This window comes from Phyllopteryx taeniolatus, chromosome 7 (assembly GCF_024500385.1).
Source record: "Phyllopteryx taeniolatus isolate TA_2022b chromosome 7, UOR_Ptae_1.2, whole genome shotgun sequence".
NCBI lineage: Eukaryota > Metazoa > Chordata > Actinopteri > Syngnathiformes > Syngnathidae > Phyllopteryx > Phyllopteryx taeniolatus.
The window spans coordinates 5,774,017-5,798,186 of NC_084508.1; the positions used below are offsets into that span (position 1 = coordinate 5,774,017).

Sequence of the window (24,170 nt, forward strand, 5' to 3'; positions counted from 1 at the left end):
TTACACAGAGGAAGGAGTACATTTTTAAGACATCTTCCTGCTACATGTGCAGAAAGATTGTCTTCCAAACAACAGAGGACTTATAGGAATTATTTATGACAGCTTTATTGAACACGGAGACGACTTGACAGCTCTCAGATGCAGACGGCAAACAACGTTGACAGTGTTGTTGAAGGATTTTCAACGCATCTTCCTAAAAATATCACTCAATGGCGTTTAAAGACGCCACCGGACAATGAAACCGACGGGCGATTTGTTGCACAATGAGATCTTTACACCCACAAAATCCTGGAAAAATAGCCGCGGCCATTGAGGCGTCAATCAGTGCCGAAGCTAACGTTTTGCGACGCGAGGCCACCCGCTCGCCGCATCTCAATCGTTCCGGATCTCAAAACGCCTCGTTGGACCCGGGGACCCCATGCAGCTGTCAATGAAACGTTTGCGACGGTTTTGCATTCCGCACAGCTGCTTAGCGACTCCCACTGGCTTTCTTCTTGGCCTTTTTCGCGTCGACGTCGTCGCGGCGTGAATAGGCGTCAAGACTTGAAGGCTGACACCGCAAAACTTGTTTTTGCTACAAAGACCTTTGAAATCTCAATTAAATTAGACTTGGAAAGAGTAAGAGGCCAGTAAGTGTTTGGGATTTAACATCAAATATGTTATTGTAGAATTGGAGGACATTTCCAATAATCCACGCACAAAATACAGAAACATGCACTTGTATATTTACAGTTGTCCTGCAATAAAATGTAACTGTAGCTGTAGTAAAAGTAATTCCTAAATATTATTCAAAGTCCCTGTAAAGTGAAAATAAATGTCTCAGAAAGTTGCCTTGCCACAGAGAAGAGTGTTACCTGCCAAATTTACCAAGTTTATAAAGTGAGGCTTCAAAATGTCAACAGTCCACACTTGTTTGCTCCAAGGTAAGCAATATATGTCAAATAAGCTGTTGTTAGATGAAAATGCAACGTTATGCTACTAGCATGAGGCATAGTTACTACCCGTGGTGCTAATGAACAGTTTGCATACAACACTTCAGCGGCGTGCTAACTTACGGTCGCCAGGCAAACGCATAGCGATAACAATGACAGCATCAAGCTTTTCAAAGTATACTTGCTGTCTGCTGATGTTACCGACCGTCCATGATATATTTATTACCTTTGTAACTGTTAAGTTATCCAAGTGTCGGTAAAGTGTGCATGCAACGCATTTATGTACTGTTCTTGTGTACTTCAGAATTGTTGCGATGGTGAAATTGTCTCTGCGAAAGTTACCTTTTCCGTCTCCTTTGTAGAAGAGGATCACTGTTAAAACGTGTTCAAACGAAAAAGCCGAGTCGACTCGCTGAACACAACGGGCAGCAAACAGCAGTGTTGGCTAGAACATTTGTGTTTTCCTCTTTGCTAAGTCAAAGGTTCAGATGAAATTGCGGACCTCGAGAAGTACCAGCACTGCCCGATTCAATGCACCCTTTTACACAGCCACACATTATCACACATTTCAAGAATGAGGTTATTTTTCCGTCAGACGGCGTCGCAGTAGCTTTGAAACAAACGGACAGCGCAAACTCATGCTAACCTTTCCACTGAAATCCTTCATCCGTAAAGTCAAATAAAATCCTATTTGTGATGCTTGTTGACTTCCAAGTTGTTGTAATTTGACATCACTGTATAACAAAGCTAAATAAAGCTCATATAAAGTCAATGACTTACCCTTTTAAGTTGTTGCTACACTTTTTGTCTTGGGCATCACTGCTACTTGGTGACATCACAAAAACGCACAACTAGGCGACATTTATGTCTTTTTTTAATGAGTTATTTGTATATTATTGTTTCCTTGGGTTCATAACTCACTAACCTTCACATTTAAAAAAAATATATATATTACTCTTACCACAGGGGTAATACATATTTTCATGAATAATTAATCATGAACTTCTTGGACGTTTGGAGAATCTTACGAGCGGGCAAATAGTTTGGGTCACGTGCCGCGGGCCACACCCGGAAACAGGAAGTTCTCGCTGCACCTGCCACAAACTTCCTCTTCTCGAAAATTTGCTGGCCAGGGAAAAAAAAAAAAAAAAAAAAAAACAGTTTCGATACCGAAGAAGGAAACTTGACTTTCCCTGTGGTTGTTTTATGTCGTCAATGGAGGTGAGTTAATTCGCTTTGGTTGTTATGCGTCGCTTTTAATCGCCATTGTTAACGCTTTTCATGGATTCAAGACTTCCACGGAGAAGGCGGCAGCGGCGGCGGCGGCTCAGGTGGACGAGGCGGCCGGCGGCGAGGCCGAGAGGCCGGCGTCCGCGGACTGCGGAGCTAGCCTCTGTCAGTTCGGAGACCCGTCCGGAGAGCCACCGCTCTCTCTGAATCAGTTTAAAGTCAAGAAGTTCTTCGTTCTCAGGGTAAATTGTGATTTATTGACAATCAACTACATGTTTGTTTTTCCTCTGTGCGTGTATGTGTTAGAAACGCCACGTTATTACTGTAGTCATGTTTAAAATAAACAAACCCCGCTGAATAACGCTTTCCTTAAAACTCTCCTTTTTAAATTACTGCACGTGCAGGTATTGTGTTCTATTGACAAGAAACCGCTCCACGTTGCTTTAAAAAAACAATGTAAGCACCCAAACTAACTTTTGACTTAGTCATTACCTCCGCCAAGAAAGTTTCATTACACTTTTGACTTTGACTTATTTTGGGGGGGTGAATTAAAGGATGAAAGATGAACCCATTGAATAAGCATTTCTCATATCTTCCGAATTTTTTGTAGGAGATGAGTATTGCAAATTTGAAAACTTTCAGATTTTGATACAAATTAATAATTGTTTTATTTATTTTTTCCTGCCAGAGGAAATAATAGAAATATAACATTAAAGCAACAAAGCACTCAAGTCGTAACTTAAAAAGGTGAACAGCGACAACGTAGTCAACATTTAACCGTCATATGGGTGTAAAAAGAAGTTAACCACTGTTGAAACAAAAAGGTGAAAACAATAAAACAGTCTGGGTTTGGTGTAGAATTTATCTGAAGAGTCCTTGTTGAGGCTGATTCGTATTGTTGTACAAGTCTGGCCAAAAGGCAACGAAAAAGCCAAAAAAAGACTCAGAGTGAATCTGCCTGTAATTGACGAGGCCCCCCATAAAAATGTTTGTAATTACCTATACAGGTGCATCTCAATAAATTTGAATACTGTAAGAGCGTTAATCGGATTTTAGCATTGCGATTCTAAAACTGCAACTCATTAATTATACAGATTCATTCACACAAGAAAATAAATTAAAAAGGCCTATGCCAACCTCGTTTCCGTATTAAAATCTTTTTGACAGTTTCTTATCCAACATTTTTTTGGACAGTAAAATGTCGGTTTTTGTTAGCTGTAAGCTAAACTCATCAAAATAATAAATCATAAAATAGTTTCCAGTAGTGAATCTATATGAAGAGGTTTTGCATTGGACTAGAACAATACATGAAGAGTTCTAATTCTGATTTATTGAGCTGCACCTGTTGATGACTCAACATTTTGCTCCGGCCATTTTTCATGTGCTGAACTCGCAGGCTTTCTATGCACACAAAAGGCCTATTTCTCTCAAATATTGTTCAACAAGTCTGTAATAGTGAGCACTTCTCCTTTGCCCAAATAATCCATCCACCTCACAGGTGTGTTATATCAAGATGCTGATTAGACAGTAGAAGATTCAGGCTTAAATTTATTGGCAAATTGTAATGACTTGGGGCTCTTGATGGTTTTCCATCTGTAAAAATAATGTAACCATTGTTAATAGTAAAAGGTAAAATTCTCACCTTTTCCTTCTAAAGGTCCCCTTCCATTAGTTTAAATTTTTTTTAGAATCTTTGATCTCCTATTGTCGAGTTTGCATGATAATTTTGTATAGAAAATGCCCAGAATGTCCTTTTTCAAGCTATTCTAGTTGGTCTTGTCACCCTGGCATTTGAGACCGTCAGATTTCTCATTATTATGCGACATGTAAACGAGCTTTGCTCTGATTGGATTGCTCATCTTCCCCCATTTAAGTATGGAAAATAGCTTGGCTCTGATTGGTCCAAATCACAGTGTATGCTAGCGTAGAAGCTTGGGGCGGACAAGCATTCATAGCGACGTCACGTCCTTCGATGCAACAGTTAGACTCATGTCCCTTGCGAGAGTTTGATCGCGGGGTTATTTATACACATTGAACGCGGGTTCTCTTCATTTGCTCCTCCCACCTTGGTCCTCTTCAGCGGGTCATTGCCACGCTCGCGTCCAGTGAAGGTGTGCTACGAGCGGCTGTGGGCAGTGCGACAAATCGCCCCGGATGGTTCCTTTGATTTTATTTTTTGTTTGTCTGTGGGAGGGGGGAGGGTTCCATTTCTACTCCCCTTTCCAGCCCCTCTGTCCCGCAAGGGTGGCGGCCGGCGATGATCAGACTCATTTTGACCTATGTTATGGTTAAAACAGTAGGGAAAAAAATGATTTCTGATGGAGGAGATCTGTAATAATCCCTATTGAGGCTGTTGCCATAAAAGCCCAGGAAAAAAGCAAAACGTAGGATCCAGTGGCTCCATGTGTTTATTTAGTTTGACGCTGTGACAGTTGGTTATTTTTTTACGCCCCACCCGCTGCGTTCACACATGCTGGGTGTCATTGGGGACCATTTAGCCGCTGTAGTGACACTTGTGTGTGTCTGTTTGCTTTTCCCTTGCAGCCCGGCACACTGCACCAAGCCGTCAAAGAGATTCAAGTTCTTGTGGATCCACGAGTCGACGGCAACATTCTCGGCATCTGGCTTCTGGCAGAGTGAGTTCATCACACATGCGCACACACGCGTATACACACACACTCGCTCTCTTCCTGTTGACCTAAACCCTCACCCCTTCATTATTTCAATTCAATCCAAGTATTAAGTTGGAAGATAGCGGAGAACATGATGTCAAAAAGCAAATATGAGCCACACAGTGGTTCCGCAAACTAATCACAGTGCTTCGTTTTCCCACATTTTGTTATGTGAAAGCGTAATTCAAAAATTGAATAAAAATACATTGTTTGTTCCCAAAATCCCACACAAAACACCCCATACAGTGAATCCCCTTTTATCAGTACATCCCAGATCCACCTCCCAATTGGTGAACATCTGTGCTATAGAAAACAAAACTTTTTTTCTAAATAGTTTTAACAATAAAACACATTTTAAAGTATTCCTTTAGTCCCTTTTCTCACTTGAATAGTTCTTCAAATAAAAGGCAAAGCTTACTTGCTTCACGCTGTTTGTCACTCACGGTTGAAGTTTACTGTGAAACTGACGCACAGAACAAAACAAACACCAGAATCTCTCATCAAACCATATCATTTCATTTAACAAAGGTCCGCTAGCTTAATGCGAACATAATGTGAAACGCCATAGCTGGGCTACAGAACATTAGCATAGATTTTGCAGTAATTATAAACCTTCAAACAAATGTCACTTTAACACATGCGGAGCAGGAGCGCATACAACAATACACAAAGGCATATATTAATTCTGCTCTGTGCGGCCTGACCAACTCGCCACAGCCGTGCCCCGCGCGGTGCCCCACAACAGAGACACTTCGGGGAAAGATAACTGTTTATTACATGTGCTAGCTTGCGAGCTAACTGGCTAGCAAGCTAACGAGCCTGCGAGCTCGCCAGTACGCCGTCGGCTTGCCCGATGTCGCCGTCTCACTTAGTTTTGTTGTGTGTGCGTCCACGTAACAGCGACAGCACGGAAAGGTAACAGTGTAATAGACACGACGACACTTAGCTTGTGGATGCGTGTGGCTGTGCGAGCAGCAAAGAGCCACAGAACGGACATGCCACACAAGGGCTGGCTCTACTTTGCCTGATTTTGCAACCTTATTTTATATACTTGCAGATTTTTAAAAAAACATTTAAAATTTATTATTATTTTAATCCATTCAAATTTGACATACCTGTTAACAACACTCTTCCCCGTGGTGTGTCAAATTTACAAGGCAGTTTTTGGTCAGTCTAATGGGTCTTTAATTGATTCATTGATCATTAATTTTTACTGTACATGAAGGAACTATGGTAAAATGCCCTACGTGAACTCCTAGAATACGGCGTAAAAATGACACGCTAAAAATAGTGAGTGCTCTGGCGGACGTTAGCGTTGTTAGCGCTTGTGCTCCGAGCTTTCAGGAAACCTTTGAAAGGCCCAGCGACCGAGCAAGCGGCATTGAATTATAAATAATACAGTTTTTCCCCCTTTAGGGTTGTCCTAAATTCAGAAGGTTTTTACAGCTGCTGGATTCCTGCAGAGCTTGTAGTTATTCATGTCATCGACGTCTTCGAACCCATGTTAGCGTTTTAGATGATCCAAGCAACTCTACCATACAGTATTAGCAGTTGACCTTTTACGTGGTCACTCCACAGTGTTGTGTGTTTATGTGCCAGGGAGCTGGATGACTTATTTTTGATCCACTCAGTTTCCCTCGCTTCTTGATTTAAAAAAAAATATATATATATATATATAATTTTTGTGTGGAAACATGCACCTTAAATGATGATTCACATTCCTTTGACTCTTAAAGTGTGTGTGTGTGCATGAGTTTGTGCATATGTGTGTGTGTGTGTCTTATATCTATGTTCCAGATAGCTGTGAGACTGCTTCGTCCAGTCTGCCTTGTTTCTTGATATGTGGCGACAGTCTTTAACGAGGATTCAAGTTCCAGGAGACTTTTCACTTGCGGTCGCTCCACAATGTTGTGCGCATCCTACGTTTCTCTCAATTTATTCCATCATAATAGTCAGTTTTAAAGTTAAAACTTCCCTTTTGCTTGACATCAGTTGTTATACATTCAGGGTGTTACCACAAATACATAGCCTTTCCTAGTCTGCAGTTGCGCCCACTTTTCGCAGACATACCATGAATATTTTTCAACTTGAAAACTGGAAGCCTGACAAAATGAAGGGGCCAAGTGGAGATTCCATAAAGTCACTTTCGCTTTGACCAAACCGGTTGGCGGCTGGAATTTAGTTGGTGTGCGTTCAATAAGTCCTATGAAATGTGTGTGAGACACTTTGATGCTGTGAGCTTTGAAGATGCTGTGAAGTGTGTGTATTTTTTGTTGGGGTAGCTTTTAGATAACCTCAAGGTATCTGTCCTTACAGGATTGTGCTTTAAGGGCAAATGCATTGGGACACAGCCCGAAGTCAATCAGAAGTTGGACTAGTGGCCTCAGTTGTTCATTTTAACAAGACATGAAAGGAGAGAAAATTCAATTTTATCCTAGTAAGATTACTGCTTTTCTTCTGCTAAAATCAACTGTTTTTCTTGAAAAATATCATATTTTCATAAGATTGAGACCTTTTTATGAGATAAAGATTTTTTTGTTCTCAAAAATATACAACTCTGATCTATGGAGGGAGTCTAAATGGAAAAATGCTATGCCAGAGTTAATGCCGAACACAGTAAATGTTGGGGGAAGTGTGGCTCTACGTCAGTGGGCCACTTCCATATTTTTTGGGAGTGCCCTCAGATTTCCCCCTCCTGAACAAATGTGATTAAAACTGTTCAACAGATAATCAAATTACAACTGGAAGAGAGCTTCATTGTATTCTATATGCGCAACTCACTCACTGGACTGGAGAAACGAGACGGATCTCTGTTACAAATACTACAACTTTCTGCTTTATCCTTTTTTTAACCCCATTTTCCTTGTAAAATTCCAACGTGTGCCAATGCTTTTGCCCTTTTTGTGTCGCCCTCAAAAGTCAAAGCTTGTCACGTTGACTTTTTTTTTTTCTCTGCAGTGTTTCCCAAGGTGGCCATGTGCCTCGAGCATTTGAAACCCTCCTAATTTAGAACTGTGGTTTTTTTGTGTTTATTAAAATGCCATCAAAAAGGAGCAGACACTTATTAATTTTGAAAGGTGAGTTGCTTAATTTCCTTGTCTTTATTTGCTTGGTTAAAAACAGACCGAAAGCCTTAGAAAGAAACACTTGGCATGCATACTTTATGATCTTTTTGCCGTGGGCGTTTTTGTGAATTTTTTCCGAGCTTTCATAGTACATAATTGAGCAGCCCTCCAATACATGTTTTTTGTATTAACCTGAAGCCACCTCTTGCACAAAACGCTAGCGGTAGAGTCTTCTTCCAGCCTTCCACAAAACACAAATCGTCATTTCCCTCCCTTGACGAGGTTCAATTAGAGAGTTTTAAAAGGTAAAAAGAGAAGACATCAGACAAAACAACATCAGTCATACTGTCAGCGCTTGTAAGTCTCAGCCATTAACGGAAGAGCCAGAATGAGGAGGAAAAAAAAAATACAAAATTTCCCATTCACCAAATGATTGTTGCCGGTAATTGCTGCAATTTGTGCTTGCTTTTCCCTTTGCACTTAATCTAGTAAAAATGAAGTGGAAAAATACGGTTCTCTGTAGCCATCATGCTCGTACTGTATGTTGCCAAAGAGAAATAAAGCTATGTAATACCAATATTTAGACTTACTTTAACATTTCCCTTCATACACTCTTGATGCAATTTAATAATAAAACAATATGGATTTGATTTGTAATATGTTCTTAAGGGTTGTCTATGTCAGCTAAAACAGGCGCTCTTCATCCATGGATCTTTTTTTTTTTTTTACGGTTTTACGTTAACACTAAATATTAACTTTTCACTGTTAACATAGAAAGCTCTTTTAAGGCCCGCAGCCGCACACCGTGCGACATTGCCGATTTGGCCACAGGTTTTCATGAGCGGCCGACTGTCGGCCACTGGTTTTGCGACGATTTAACAATTTTAGTCGCCGGTAAACTGCGTCACAATGGAGAAGATGTAATGGCCAATCAAAAATGCCATGATGTAGCATGTGAGCTTTCACAACTAAAATACACGTTTCCAGGTGTAAAGGGAGATTCAGCCAGCCGCCGCCTTTACCGAGCAATACCAATTTTACAATAATACTTAACAATATCTATAGTTTCATATCTGCCTGTGAATAAAGATGCAAATGGTGGAGCGTCTCTGTCGTGGAAATGCTCAAGTACAGTCAATAAATGGAACCAACAACTTCTGAAATATCTACACTTTTTATTTCTCACTCTTTGGATGATAATATAGCTAGCGCAGCCAGAGTAAATCGCTTCTTCCTTGACAAGCGCGCCATGTTGTTTGTAGTTCAATAAAAAAAAAAAATAAGAGTACACAGTGTATGGAGAGCATCAAAATGTTTCCTGTTGTAGCGAATTGGTTTATATGTGCAAGGGTCAATCGCCTGGTGTTCTGCAGATTGTTGCCTACTGAGTTTTTTTTTTTTCTTCTTTTTTTTCCAGTTCAGTCGCTTTCGGCTATGTTGCACGACGGGCCTAAGGGCCTGACTTTTTTATGTTTGTTTTTTTTTTAACCAATAAAAGTATGACTATATAAAAATACAAATATTGTCACTTTATTTTCATTTTTATAACTTTTTAAAAGCAACGTGGATGTTTACACACATGATTTTTTTTCTAAATCATTTTGAGAAAAAAAGAGATTCATCTCTTATAATGATAAGATGAAATGCAACTCTATTTTGCATGACAAAAAAAATATTCCCCCTTTATCCCAAAATACAACTTTCCTGTAAGATTTATGTCGTTGCTGATAAAACTTTTTTCCTCTAAAAATAATACTTTTTTTCACAAGATTAAAACATTACCAAAACCAAAAATACCCTTCTTTTGTAAAACTTTAAACTTCTTTCTCTAAAGATTCTGGCATTATTCTGGCAATATTTTGCAATATTGATTTGTTTTTATTATTGAAAAAGACAATTCTCTTAAAAATAAACAAAACATTATAATTTCATATTTTGACTCTTTCTTCGGAGGGGCAAAAACAGCCTTGTATGATTCCAATGTAATTGTCATCATTGGGAAAAAAAAAAAAAAAAAGTACAAACCAGCTGTGACGTGTCGGTTCATTGGCACACAAATTCTGTAATAAAAGTTGCCGTGACCCGGATTCGAACCGGGGTTGCTGCGGCCACAACGCAGAGTACTAACCACTATACGATCACGGCGAGCTACTCAAGTATGCTTCCCCATGTGGACTTTGTATGAAGATAACCAAAAGTAAACACTGTGTTTGACCAGAGTGGATCACTGGAACAACGAAAAGGAGCGCCTGACTCTCATCACCGACAACTTCCTGCTCATCTGCAAATACGACTTTGTCATGTTCCAGTGCGAGCAGATCCAGAAGATCCCGCTCAACATGGTGGATCGCATCTGCTACGGAAGCTTCAGCTTCCCGCCCAAATCCGTGCTTCAGTAAGTGAACGCAACAATGGAGATGCACCCACGCGTCCACGGTTCAGTTGAGGCCATCTCTGTGCTCATCAGGCTCATTGTTACTAGCTTAGTGCGCCCACTTTCAACACGTCAGCTCTTTGCTGGGTTTTAGGAGCTAATTAAAAATGTAAAAAAAAGAAAAAGTCTCTTTATTCTGTTAAGATTAGGCCGTTTTGATGAAAAATTTCAACATTTCGTCAAATGACTTTCTCTCTCAAACTAATAGTTCACCATCCATTTTGAAGAGCATAATTTGCAGTCAAATGTTGCCATTAGCGTTTACCTTAAGTCGTGTATCACCACGCAGCTGACGTGGTTCCCGCTCGGAAGGTATATGTCAAGCTGGTGAAGTGGTATCGGTGTAGCGTTTTTACAATTACTAGTCCCGAGTACAGATGTACAGTATCCTTAGTAAGAATGCTTGTTTTTCTCCAAAAAAATACTACTTAATTTTTAAATGACTCTCCTTTTCTTAAGAAATACTGTTTTTCCTTGAAAATATGGTTTAAGATTATGATATTCAATATGAAATATAAATATTAGATATTTCTAGAGTAAATCATGTTTTATTCCCATCTGGGATTGACTTTTTTCCTTGACTTTATTCTTATAAGATTAAGTTTTTTTAAAATCTTAATTTTTGTCTCGACTGAATACAACTTGATTATGGTAAAGTTACAGGTTTGTTCTCGTATTATGATTATTATTTAATTATTTTTTTTTTCAGTGTGACCCTAATACTTTGTGAGCCTTCTTTTGGTCTTGCAAGATGCTTTTATATTTCGTAAAGTACAAATGCGGCGTGAGGCGCACGGCGTCGACGGGTTAGCGCAGCTCAAACGAGGCGTCGCAAGAGCGTGAAGAGGTTTGGTTTTTTTCCCTTTTTTTTTCTGGAACAGTCGGAAGTGCAGAGCTGTCACTTGGAGCTGTCACTTAGCTGATTAGCGGCTAAAATGAACGCGTTCCTTTTGATGTGAACCTTTTTAAAGGCGGCTCGGGGGATAGCCGAGCGACGCCGGCTAATTTGATGAATAAAATGTAATGTGCTGTGAAGAGCTTAGAGAGCGTCGTCTTTATTCCAGGCTTTATCTCACACGCATTCCCTTAAATTATACATAAAAGTGTCGGCGGAAGACGCACGGGACAGTCGAGGGAGAGAGACAGATCCAAGCCAGGGTGACGTACTCGCTCTTCTCTTCTTTCATCCCACAGGAAGTCTCTTCATTTTGGGACGAGGTCACTGTCACCGTCGGCTCTTATTTGACGGGAAAGTGATCTGCAGGAAAAGTTATTCTTAGCAAATTTTGACTTATTTTTTGTCCCCTCAAAATACGACTTTATTATTGTAAAAATAATAATGTCCAAAATAGAACTGTTTTATCGGACTTTTTTTTATTATTAAAAAAAAACCAACACGTTTATTCTATAATATTCTGACTTTTCAGTTTTTCACAGAGCCATGGAATATTAGCCAGAGGCTTCCTAGATTACAAAATACACTTGATATATTTGTGTTGTACATTTTCTTTCTTGAAAAAAAAACCCCTGTATTTTCATAAAATAAGACTTTTTCTGTTTTCTCAAAAAAAAAGTACGTTGTTATTGTCATAAAACTACTAATTTAAAGAAAAAGATTTGCTTCTCGAAAAATTACACAATTTATTTCAGTTATTCAGATTTTCATTTCATATACATTTAGAAGTTAGTATTTGAAATCAGTATCACGCCTGACTCGGGGCTTCATAGTGTCTTCTCAAGACAGACTTAGGATTTCAAAGTATGGGTCCAGCCTGGGTTAGAGTTGAAATTTCAGTTTCAAAAAAGGGTTAGGTTTTCAAACTGAGGACTTTAAGATTGGTTAGGGTTTCTAACAATGGTGAGGTTATTCAAATTTCAGTTTCAAGATGTGGTTAGGGTTTGAAGTTACAGCTTGAAAAGGGAGTTTCACACCTGGGATCCCTTTGCAAAGTTAGGGTTTCAAACCTGGGTTAGGGTCCAAAGAAGGGTTCACGTCAAGGTTAGGGTTTGAAAGTAGGGTCTCAAGACTGTTAGGGTTTCCATCCATTTTCCGTACCGCTCTATGCGGGCGTGCTGCCATCTTCGGGCGAGAGGCGGGGTACACCCTGAACTGTTCGCCAGCCAATCGCAGCGGTTAGAGGGGTAGAGTTTAAAATTAGGGTTTCAAGTCTCGGTTAAGGTTAAAAAAAAAAAGGGTCTCAAGCCAGGGTTCTGGTTTCAAGTAATGGCAAGTTTTTCAAATTGGAATTTCAAGACAGGGCTAGGGTTTCAAATCTACTACTGACTACTGTGTTCCAAGGCTAGTCATCATCACATCACAGCAAAGACTTCTCAGACTTTGTTTACGCTCATTCCTCGCCCCCCTCGCATCCTGGACGACTCCAGTGCAAAGTGCTGAGGGGGAGTGTGTATTTTTAGTCATCGTCGTTTTGTATTTATGCGCACGTATGCAGGTGGTGCTCAAAGACGTTTTAAATGCCGTCTAGACTCGCTCATTCCCCTCACTGTCCAAAAGCTTAAAGAAGATCCTTATTTTAAACAAGAGCACCAGAGGGAATTCAACTCGTATTTCTTACTACACTGATTACTCCTCTTGTTGTAATTTAAATGTAATTCTTAAAGGAATCAAAACGTCAAATGTCAGCGCACTGCACTGCCTCTTGGTTTAAGCCCAACAAGGAGTTCTTGCGTTCAGTCAGCAGAGTCCTGCAAGAGCTCATCAGAATAATGAGCCTTGTTATAAGCAGGGTTTCAAACCAGTGTTAATATTGCAAAGTAGGATTTATAATCTGGGTTAAGAGTGTTAAATTAGGTTTTCAAGTCTGCGTTAGAGTTTCAAATAAGGGGTCGATTTTCAAATTTAAAGTTTCAAGTTAGCGTTTCAAATTAGGGTTTTAAGCATGGGTTAGGGTTTTTAAGACCGGGTCAGGCTTTGACACACGATTCTCGGGGACAATTTAGTGTTTTCACCTCAGCAAATGTCACCATATTTTTTGTGAACGCCGTGTGTAGTGTTATTTGATTCAAGTTTTGTTATACACTGTTGTCTTTATACTTTTAAGAATGTTAAAATGTTTCCATCCATTTTGTTCTAACCCTCTCGGGCCAGCAGAGGCCGCTGGTGCTCCACCAAACTTTATTATGTCTTTGTGTAGCTTAGCAAAAAGTGCACCAGTGTGGAAAAAAACTGCTTGTTGCATATACATGAAGGGTGCCGCCACCCTTTTTTTTTATTTTACGCTTCAAGATCACGATCCATATTCCTCCTTACTGACACTATACCTGCTTTGACCTCATTTGATAGATGCAATAGTAAATAAAATATGATGACATATTAGAGCAACAGTTCAACTCAACTCCAAAAGCAAGCAACATTAAACATTTACATTCCTAAAACCACAAAGTGCACAGGGCTTTAACTTCTGAATATGCAGGAGAGTATAAATTAATCAAGAGCAATAAATATGCGATGTTCCTGGTGTACCAATCTAAATTCATTCACCTCGAGAGCAGTTTGGGACCCTAACGCATAACCTCGAAACCAAGCATCTAGCCCATATACTCAATTGTAACCCCTGAATGCCATCCATCCATTTTCTAACACTTATCCGAGGTCGGGTCGCAGGGGCAGTAGCTTTAGCAGGGACGCCCAGACTTCCCTCTCCCCAGCCACTTCATCTAGCTCTTCCGGGGCGATCCCGAGGCGCTCCCAGGCCAGCCGAAGGATGTAGTCTCTCCAGCGTGTCCTGGGTCGTCCCCGGGGTCTCCTCCCCCGAATCAGATGCCCCAGCCACCTCATCTGGCTCCTCTCAATGTGGAGGAACAGCGGCTCTACTCTGAGCCCCTCCCTATCTCTAAGGGAAAGCCGGGACACCCTGCGGAGGAAACTCATTTCGGCCGCTTGTATCCGGGATCTCGTTCTTTCGGTCACGACGCGCAGCTCGTGACCATAGGTGAGGGCAGGAACGTAGATCGACCGGTAAATCGAGAGCTTCGTTTTTCGGCTTAGCTCCTTCTTTACCACATCGGACCGATACAAACGCTGCACCAATCAGCCTGTCGATCTGCCGTTCCATTCTTCCCTCACTCGTGAACAAGACCCCAAGATACTTGAACTCCTCCACTTTGGGCAGGATCTCACCCCCACCCCCGAGAGGGCACGCCACCCTTTTCCGACTGAGGACCACGGTCTCAAATTTGGAGGTGCTGATTCTAATTCCAGCCGCTTCACACTCGGCTGCCAACCGGTCCACTGAGAGTTGGAGATCACGGCTTGATGAAGCCAACAGAACCACATCATCTCCAAAAAGCAGACATGCAATTCTGAGGCCATCAAACCGGACCCCCTCTACGCCTCGGCGGCATCTAGAAATTCTGTTCATAACTTTTATGAACAGAATCGGTGACAAAGAGCATCCTTGGCGGAGTCCAACCCTCAACGGAAACGAGTCCAACTTACTGCCGGCAATGCGGACCAAACTCTGACACCGGTCGTACAGGGATGGAACAGCCCCTATCAGGGAGTTCGGTAGGTACCCCATACTCCCGAAACACCCCCCCCCCCCCCCCCCCCATTACTCCCCGAGGGACACGGTCGAACGCCTTCTCCAAGTTGGGCTAACTCCCATGCTCCCTCGAGTACCCTGCCGAGGGTGTAGAGCTGATCCACTGTTCCACGGCCAGGACGAAAACCACACTGCTCCTCCTGAAGCTGAGATTCGACTAACCCCTGAATGTAACCCCATTAACAAAACCCTAAGCCTGGCACATTCCTAAACCGAATCCCTACCCCAGAAACCCAGCCCTAATCCCAACATCTAACCTCTTAACTGAGTACTAACTGAGTACTAACTGAGTACTAACCATTTGGACACAGTCTCTCATTCAGTCCTTGGGGGCTATCTGGTGCCCAGGGGCACCATTGGAGTAACCCCTGCCCTAAACCCCGCATATAACCCCTAAACTGACGCTAACCCTAGCACCCAGCCTTAACACCTAAACTTAACCCCACATCTAACCCCTAAACGTAACCCTAACCTACTACTCACCCTTAAACCTATGCCTAAATGAAGCATCTATCCCTTAAACTCAACCCTTATCCAAAAAACATAGACCTCATACATACCCCTATTTCTCACCCCAACCTTCCTAATCTTGTCACCTAACCCTTAAATTTAACCCCAACCCCTAATCCTAACCCTTACCCCTAATCACAGGCTAGCTTCTTTGCCTGTGTTGTTTCTGGCCACCGCTCCACACCCTCGGTTGGATGTATGCACCTATGGGTGTTTGACAAAGCTTCAGGCACTGTTGAGCAATCAGCGCACATTTGTTTGTTCGCACCGAGACAATGTGGGACACTTGCCATGACAGCTGGAGCTGCACTCTATTTATCTTGCGTGTTGACTTACGCGTCCAAAGTGCTTGAAAGCCCACAGGAGGATTATTATTATTATTTATTTATTTTATTTTTTTTTTCCCATCACTCGCCCCCGAGCTCAGAATACAGTGTTTCTCTAGGTGTATATGCACACTGCGGATTAAGTGGAGCGCTATAGGAGAGGTCAGTTAAGGGTGGATTTCCTTACTTGCTTCACCTTCCTACCTTCAGGTGCTGGATGAAGGATGACATCATGAGGTCACGGAGTCGAAAGTCAAATAGATGAAGGGGGGGGGGGGGGGGGGGGGGGGGGGAAACACAGCCCCCGAAGACAGGTTAACTTGGCAACATGAAATTTGGTAGCCAAGTGGACCCGCAAAAAGTCTCAAGAACCCGAGCCCGAAAAGACACATGAAGCACAGATTTTAGATTCTGTTTGAGACGTTGCAAATGTTTCTTCAAAGGCAAACCTGTCCTCGAGATTTTTTCCGATTGCTACCAAATTTGAACCGTGCAACATGAAATTCGGTAGGCATGTCTACAAGAAGTCGACCCACAATGAAGTCTCAAGAAGCCATGCCCGAAAAGAAAAAGGAAGTTTGCCTTTTTGGTTTGAAGTGGCCATTTTAGCCTCAAATCAGCCATTTCCAGGGGTCCTTCAACAGCACACTCATTCAAGACATTTTGTCCAACTGTTCCCATTAATGACTTGCCATAAGACGTCAAACTGAAGGTGCCGTGCGCCTGCAGAAATGTGTTTTAAAAAAGAAGATAAATGCATATCAGCTCTGTGTTCAGGCTGACTTGAAAGCTATAGTCCATCCAAGTCTGGTTGAGATCCCAGACTACTTTCATGTAGTCCATCAGCATTTTATGAATTCACATTTTCGATTCATCCTTCCATGATTTCTAATTTGCACAGAGTGCCAGAGGCCAAGGCTGTCTCTTCAGTCGCAGTGAAAGTCCAAATCCCCGGCACCCTCCCACATAAAGCCAGTGAAGACGTCCTAGGCCTCTGGCTGAAAAAAGCCCTGCCCTGCTCGCTGCCTGTTTGGGCTGGTCTGGCTCACCGTTGATAGCTTACCTGTGGAATTCACAAAGCTGCTTTTTTTTTTTTTTTTTATTATATACATCCCCATTTACACGAGGGCCATAGCTCAGTGCGCTCACAAAGGCCAATGTGTACCCACCTAACCCCCCATCCTCACTCGTCTCTGAGGAAATATAATCAGTCTTTTGAGGCCGGGCTTTGCCTTTTGTGCCACCTTTTTCTTTCCTCCCCCTTGCACAAAATGTTCCTGTGCGGCATTGTCATTGTTAAAAGCTCTTCTGTAAACACAACTGGATAGTTTGCGCGATGACGCGGCCCCTCCCTTGCCCAATGCGACATAGGCTTGCGAGTTAGCGTCACTATTGTTTAGCCTCAGGGGTCTTTTGATTTAATCTTGTGCAAGGTTCTGTGGTAAAATGAGCCCACAACCCGATGACAGATCATTATAGATATCCAGACTCTTGGGAAATGGCCCTCATCCTGGTGTTTTCATCTCTATTTCATGCAACTCTTTACCAGTTTGCACTCCTACAGCTCTAAATGGGATGAGTGATGTGAAACCACAATTTCTATTCTGTTGATGATGATTTTAGGTGCTAGGATTAGTGATAGGGTTAAGGTGCCAGTGTTGGGTTAGGTGCTAGGGTTAATAGGTTTAGAGTAGGACTTATGGTTAGTAATAGGGGGTCAGGTCTAGGCTTCAGCATTAGGGTATACAGTTCTGTTCTCGGGTTAGAGCTAGTTTTGGGGCGAGGGCTAGATTTTAGGGTGGAGTAAATTTAGGGGGCTATAGTTAAGTTGAGGGTTTAGATGTTTGATTTAGGGCTAGATTTAGACATAAGTTAGTTGTTATGGTTTGGTTTAGGCTTCAGTGTTGCGGTTATGTTTAGGGGTTAGGGTTTTAGGTTTCGGGTTCATTTATGGGGCTAAATTTAGGGGTTATGTATGAGGGTCAAATCGAGCGATTTGAAGTGTTAGTAATATTAAAGGTGAGGTGCTAGAGAGTTAGGGCGAAGTTTAGAGGTTAGTTTGTTTCAGGTTTGTGTTTAGGGCTAAGGGCTAGGTTTCGAGATTCAATTCAGAAACGTTTGCGTGACACAATGACTTATTGGCTGTAAACAGTTTTGTTTTTACATTTTGTTCCGTTTTTGAAGGGAAGAGTGGGTGCGCCAAAACTGATCTAACCGATTAATAAACTCGTATTTATATGAGTGTTGCATAACTTCTAGTCAACAATGCTAGCTGCAGGCTTTTAGTCATCTTTTGAAGTAAACTTTTTTTCAAGCACAAGCGTAACGCCATCGTAAATATTGTAGCATTGCTCTTGATTTTTGAACTTCCTGTGAACGTCTAACAACGGTAGCGTATTCCTCCGATATTACGCGGATTAAGCGTCAGGCCTAGATTACTACATTTGATGGACAAACATCCCGCAGAGTTGTGAGGAACATTTCAAAGACTTTTGACTGCGTGCGTTCATTCATCGAACGCTTCATCTCGCCTAGAAAAGAAGTAGCCCCAGGGCTTTTTCATTAAAACCTTTGGTATTTTACCCTTAAAAATGAGCGCGTAGACAGAAGACAGAATATGACGAACACGCTGTTGATTAGCTTTTAGTCTGAGATCATGCTCACATCATGAGCGTGCCCCGGAGGGCGCTGTTGCCATTGAGTACCGACAGATCTGCTTGTCCCCTGTAGGGAAACCATGAGGACTGATGACTTAAAAAATACACACTGCACATCAGAGGGCTGCGACAGTATATATTTTGTATGTCTTTTTTGACTCCAACGTGAAGAGGATTTGCTTTTCTTGCTACTTAATTTAAATCTATAATCCACAACTATTTTTTTTGCTTAAAAAAAAAAAACAAAACAAAAAAAGGAATTTTCGCCAACGCCACTACAAGAGTAGATGTCAGAATGCTGATGAAGCTTATCAGCTTCTCACACATCTTGCTATATTTTTCAATATTGATTTTCTTATATTGAGTGACTATCCTATACATTCCCGCACTGGATCACTTGGTGGCGCTCTTAAATGGCAGGCCCGTATATGGACGGTGCGCATGTCGACTGATATCATATTTTCGCATGATGTTTAGCACACATATGTTGTCTTTTGTAATCAGCCGAGATGGCGAAGGCCTGCGCGTGTTCTGGGACCGCCTGAGGGAGCCGTCCTTCGTCTCCTGGTGGAACCCCTTTGCCACCGACCTGCCCTACATCACCTTCACAGAGCATCCCGTGAGGAAGCTCAGTGACGCCTTTGCTACCATTTGCAACGTAAGTTTTGATCGACGACAACGTGCTTGTGAAGTACAGCGGTAAAGTCCGAACACCGCGCGGCCATAGAGTTTGGAATTTGATTTCAAGATTTTGGGAAAACACTCCCATCGAAGGATTACCTTTAGTTTTTCATTTCCTTTTTTTGCAACGTCCCATCCCTCATTTGACGTTTCTTTGTTGGTTGACTTAATTTTGTACGACGATTACGAACGTTAACCAAATCACCGTGGCCTTCGAAGAATTTTGCTGCCTCGTACTGTTGTACTGAAAAGTACTGTTTCATTAACACACGAATGTCCAAAAGTGAGCAACGCGATTCACTTTTCCTGTTATTAAAATTACCTCTGTTTTACTTTTTTTTTTTTAACATTTTAATAATAACAGCTGTTCACGTCTTTTTCACATGTATGATTACGGACAGACGTTTAAAGCATTAGATGTGTGACATCTGTCCTTTTTACGATGAACAGTGGTTCACGTATTCTACGACTACTAATAATATTACAATTTTTACGTAAAACACAACCTGTCCAGATTGTAGGATCAAATGCAGGCAGTTTAATTTGTGTTATTTCCCATTAGGCAAAATTCCCGTTCCCTTCTGTAATACGGACGAATCACCAGCCACCTCACATTGCGGTCTTCTTTTTTATGCTTCAGTTAGAAAGGCGTGTACCAGGCACTCAACTATTCTCTTGGGTCATAAAAAAGAAAATAACAGTGTGATGAGATGTTTTTTATGTGGGCAAATGATTCATGTCTGATAAAACAAACGTTGTGGAATTCTCCATGAGTCATTTAACCAACAAAGGGCATTCAAATACGAATAAAAATACATAACTAAGTCCAATTTTGAAAATGTCCACTGTGTAATAAACGTCTTCATACTTCTTCTTCAACTCCTTTGAATCTTTTAAGACCATTCGCTATAAAACCGAGGAATATGACAAGAAATTGAAAACCAAAACGGTGATGCATGACAAAGTTACGCGGCGGTTTCATCATGGCCAAGGTGAGGAATTGCGCTACTTCGCATGAGGAGGAGAAAAGAATTGAGCAATCACAGCCGTGTCACAACATTTCAGCTCCGGTAGGAGAAGGAGGAGGTGATTTGTTTGGCCAAGTTTGTTTGGAGACATTTTCGCCGTCAAGTCCCATTTACTTGTGTCAACTAACTCTTTTAAAAGGGTGCGAAACCCCGTTCTTTGTTTGCAAGACTACATTGTATGTGCCAGCACAAGTCAAAACATGGTACTCTGACGAATATTGCGTTCGTGGAATAAAAAATGAAATGGAATCATTCGTCAACGCACACGCAAGCGCCATGTTGGGGGAAGAGCGAAAGTAACGTCGGCAGTGAATGTGCGTTGAAGTTTAGTAAATGGCATCAGATGAGGAACATATGCACATTTAAAATATAACAGAAACTTTTGACATCTTGGGTTTAGTTCCCCTTCACTGCTGTTGTAAGCTCATCAACTGAAAATGCTAATGTCATGCTAGGAACGCCAGGCCCAATTATTATCTATGGTTAGCCAGCTATGCTAACAAGGCCTGCTACATGCTACAGAGAGCTTGGAGGGATTTTTTTGTTTGTGTCCTGTGTTCAAAAGCCCGAGCAAACCTGGATAAATGCAGGCTCGGTCATCCAAAATGCGAATGCTATGCTACTATGGTGAGGCCTACTTTCTATCAACGGTTAGCCTGCTAAGCTAAGATAGCAACTTGCTCCTAGTTGTCACATTTATATAGGCCTATTGCGTTGAGCTTTGTTTTAAAAAATACAGAGCTAGCCAGCTTTACAAGAAGTAGTTGACTTGGCAGCTTAGCGACGTTAGCGTAGCATCTCTGTTTAGAATGATTTCCTCGTGTTCTGTCTCCATTTTGCCATTTTGTCTGCAGATGGAGAACTTCCGAGAACAGCTCAAAGAGGCGGCGCAGAAGGCCCACAAGGCCAAGCCGGTGCCCGGGAAGGCCAACGGCGTCCTGCTGCTGAATCAGAGCATTAGCATCAAGGCCTACATGGGCTTCATGTCCTTCCTGGGCAACACCAACAAGCTGGGCTACAGCGTGGCCCGCGGAAACCTCGGCTTTTAGGCCTGGCTTTCATGGTACTTTAATTAATGTCCTCAATTTGCTGCCATTTTGTTTGGACAGGTGTAGACTAAGGAATCGAACTAGGATGCTGACCAAAACAACTCGTCAGTTCCAAACAATTTGGGCACGGTTTAGTTGAGAATTATTACAAAACAAATATACTGTGCAGTGAACCCCCACTATTTGCAGAGGATAGGAACCAAGCCCTGCCCAGAATAGTGAAAACCGAAAAAGTATTGTAATTGCCTACAGATGCCTGAAGATGGCAGTGATGCGCTGCATGAAGCTCCTCAACTCACTTCGACATAATTCCTCGCAACAAGATGCCACAAGACGGCAGCAAAGCAGTACTTCTATTTTTGGGCAAAGCAATACTTTTTTGGGGGGGCTTTGGACTAAGCACGAAAACGGTGAATAGGTGATTTTATTTTATTTATTTTTTTTGTGAATAACAGGATGGGTTCCCTAAATAAATCCGTGAATATCTTCCATTTCTGAGCCGCTTCTCCTCACGCGGGTCGCGGGCGTGCTGGAGCCTATCCCAGCTGTCATCGGGCAGGAGGCGGGGTACGCCCTGAACTGGTTGCCAGCCAATCGCAGGGCACATAGGAACAAACAACCATTCGCACTCACAGTCATGCCTACGGGCAATTTAGAGTCTCCAATTCATGCATGTTTTTGGGATGTGCCCGGAGAAACCCCACGCAGGCACGGGGGGAACATGCAAACTCCACACAGGCGGGGACGGGGATTGAACCCCGCACCTCAGAACTGTGAGGCTGACGCTCTAACCAGTCGACCACCGTGCCGCTCCTGTGAATATCCTCATTAGCAAATTCCAAACTGTGACTGTGCAGGGATGTGCTATATAGCAAAACTACTCATCAAAAAAGAATTACAATAATAAAATGTAAAGTGCTCGCCAAATAATGGTTTAGTTCAGAATGATAATACAAAAATATATAAAGTAGAGGAGACCGTTACCCTTTTAGTTTTTGATACGTTGCAAGACAAATTGAACCGTTTTAAAGTTGCAATCTAGAGAAAAAATATATATTTTAGAGATTAAAAAAAAAAAAAATTGGGATAAAATGTCTTCTGCTGGTCCTAATTTTTCTTTTTTCTTTTTCATATATTTAAAAAAAAAAACTGACCCAGAGAAGCCCAACTTGAACGCACCTTAAACACTTTTGTTTTGCTTTCTTTGCGACTTTGGGTGACTTTCTTCTTCTACTGTTGACGCCGCACCGATATGCTAATTTGTCTCTCTGTCGCGCAACGGGACTCCTTGCTTCCTCTCTCGGTGCCTCCGTTCAAAAAAGCCGCTCAGCGCACCGTTCGCATCCTCCTCGGAGATTCACCCGAAGCAGAGCGGAGGGTGCCGCTGTCACTGTAGCTTTATTTTTCTAAACATCCAATTGTTTGTGTATTTTTACACCGAACTTTTGTGATGCTGAGTGTGTGTCTGCTGACAGTCAAGGCAGCTGCTGTCCCTGTTATCGCAAACAATAAGCTTTTCTCATGATCACAAATATACTTATTGTTTGTTGTGTACCTTTACACGGAACTTGCATGTTTGGCTCGATGAAGAGCGAGATAATGATGCATCCACACGGGAAAGTCCCTAGTTTACCAGTTTTTCCTGTGTGATATTCTTTTTCTACGTGCAGTGTACAAGGACTCCTGACGAATGCTGCAGTTACGTAACGTTAATCACAAACATACAATTGTGTATTTTGACTGCGTGACGCTCCGTTTCTATATGCAGTATACAAGTTCATCTAGTTAACGGGGGCAACTGCTTAAGGAGCGGACTTGTGATGCCAAACATACAATTGTGTTTTTGTGTTTTTACTTGGCGACACTGCATTTGTCTTCTGATTTTCACAGCAGCCGCTGTCGTGCTTTTACATTTGAACCATCTCATGATCTTAAGCGTACTGCTTTTTTACATATCATTTGTCTTTTTGTTGAATGACCTCACTGACATATATTTACACTTAACACTTAAAGTAATGTCAAAATGGACTACTTAAGAGGTTCGATATGTTGGGGATCTATTCAAGCCTTGTAGTTTGCACTGCAAATCTACAGAGGGCATCATAGACAATTGTTGTTTGGTATAATATGACAATACAGACCGGCACGATTGTATCATCACATTTCTACTTTGGTTTTATTTGATTTTGGGGGAAGGACAAAGTTTTTGTTATTTTGTTACAGCAAAGCAAATGTTAATGGTATTTGCGGATCACTTGGAAAAAAATAATGAGAGATTTGTTCTTGATTTTTGCAATTTGATTTGTTGCTTGACTTTCGCTAACTTATTGAATAATATATTGAATTTATATAATGTTAAGAACAAATCCCAGTCACAAACAGAATTCATTGTTTGTTGCAATTTTTCACACGGAACCTGGTTTTTACTAGTCGATGGTCTGTGTAGCTGCTGTCCCACTGATACTTAACATTGAGTGGTATTGTGATTGCAAACATACAATTGTTTGTTGTGCCCCACAAACCGTGTTTGGTTTTACAAGGTGATGTTCTGTTTGTGTCTTCTGTCCCCTCTGATAACTAACACTGGGGCGCCCTAGTAGTCACAAACGTACAATTGTTTCTTGTGCATTTTCACACAAAACGTGTCTTTCTGCAAGGTAACACTGTTTTCTGACTAACATGGGAGTAGTAGGTCCACTTCTAATAAATATTGAGCTGTCTCGTGAGCACAAACATGCAATTGTGTTGTGTATTTTTTTTTTAACACAGTAGCTGCTGTCCCGTTGATACTTAACATTGAGCTGCCTCGTGATCACAAACATACAATTACATTTTTTGCCTTTTTGCCCAGACCTTGCATGCTTTGCTTAGTGCTGCTCTGTTCAGTACGTCTATATTTATAGTAAGTGAAGTTCTTGTTTGTCCCTTCTGACTAACATGTTAGACGCTGTCTCACAAACTGATTATTTAACATTGAGATGATCAGAAACATACAATTGTGTTTTTATTTTCACACGGAAC

General features: G+C 41.6%; 1 protein-coding gene and 1 non-coding gene across 2 annotated transcripts; one reads left to right on the top strand and one right to left on the bottom strand.

Moving 5' to 3' along the window:
• The first annotated feature begins 2,023 nt into the window (after window positions 1–2,023).
• On the top strand, window positions 2,024–23,889 carry tprg1 (tumor protein p63 regulated 1). The gene is made up of 6 exons (XM_061780232.1): window positions 2,024–2,153; window positions 2,225–2,404; window positions 4,707–4,798; window positions 10,118–10,294; window positions 18,896–19,049; window positions 20,955–23,889. Exons 1-6 carry the CDS (start codon window positions 2,139–2,141, stop codon window positions 21,147–21,149), a joined length of 813 nt encoding a protein of 270 aa, XP_061636216.1. The 5' UTR covers window positions 2,024–2,138; the 3' UTR covers window positions 21,150–23,889.
• On the bottom strand, window positions 9,973–10,044 carry trnah-gug (transfer RNA histidin (anticodon GUG)). Its single transcript has one exon. It is a non-coding gene; the product is annotated as a tRNA-His (tRNA).
• Window positions 23,890–24,170: the final 281 nt, after the last annotated feature.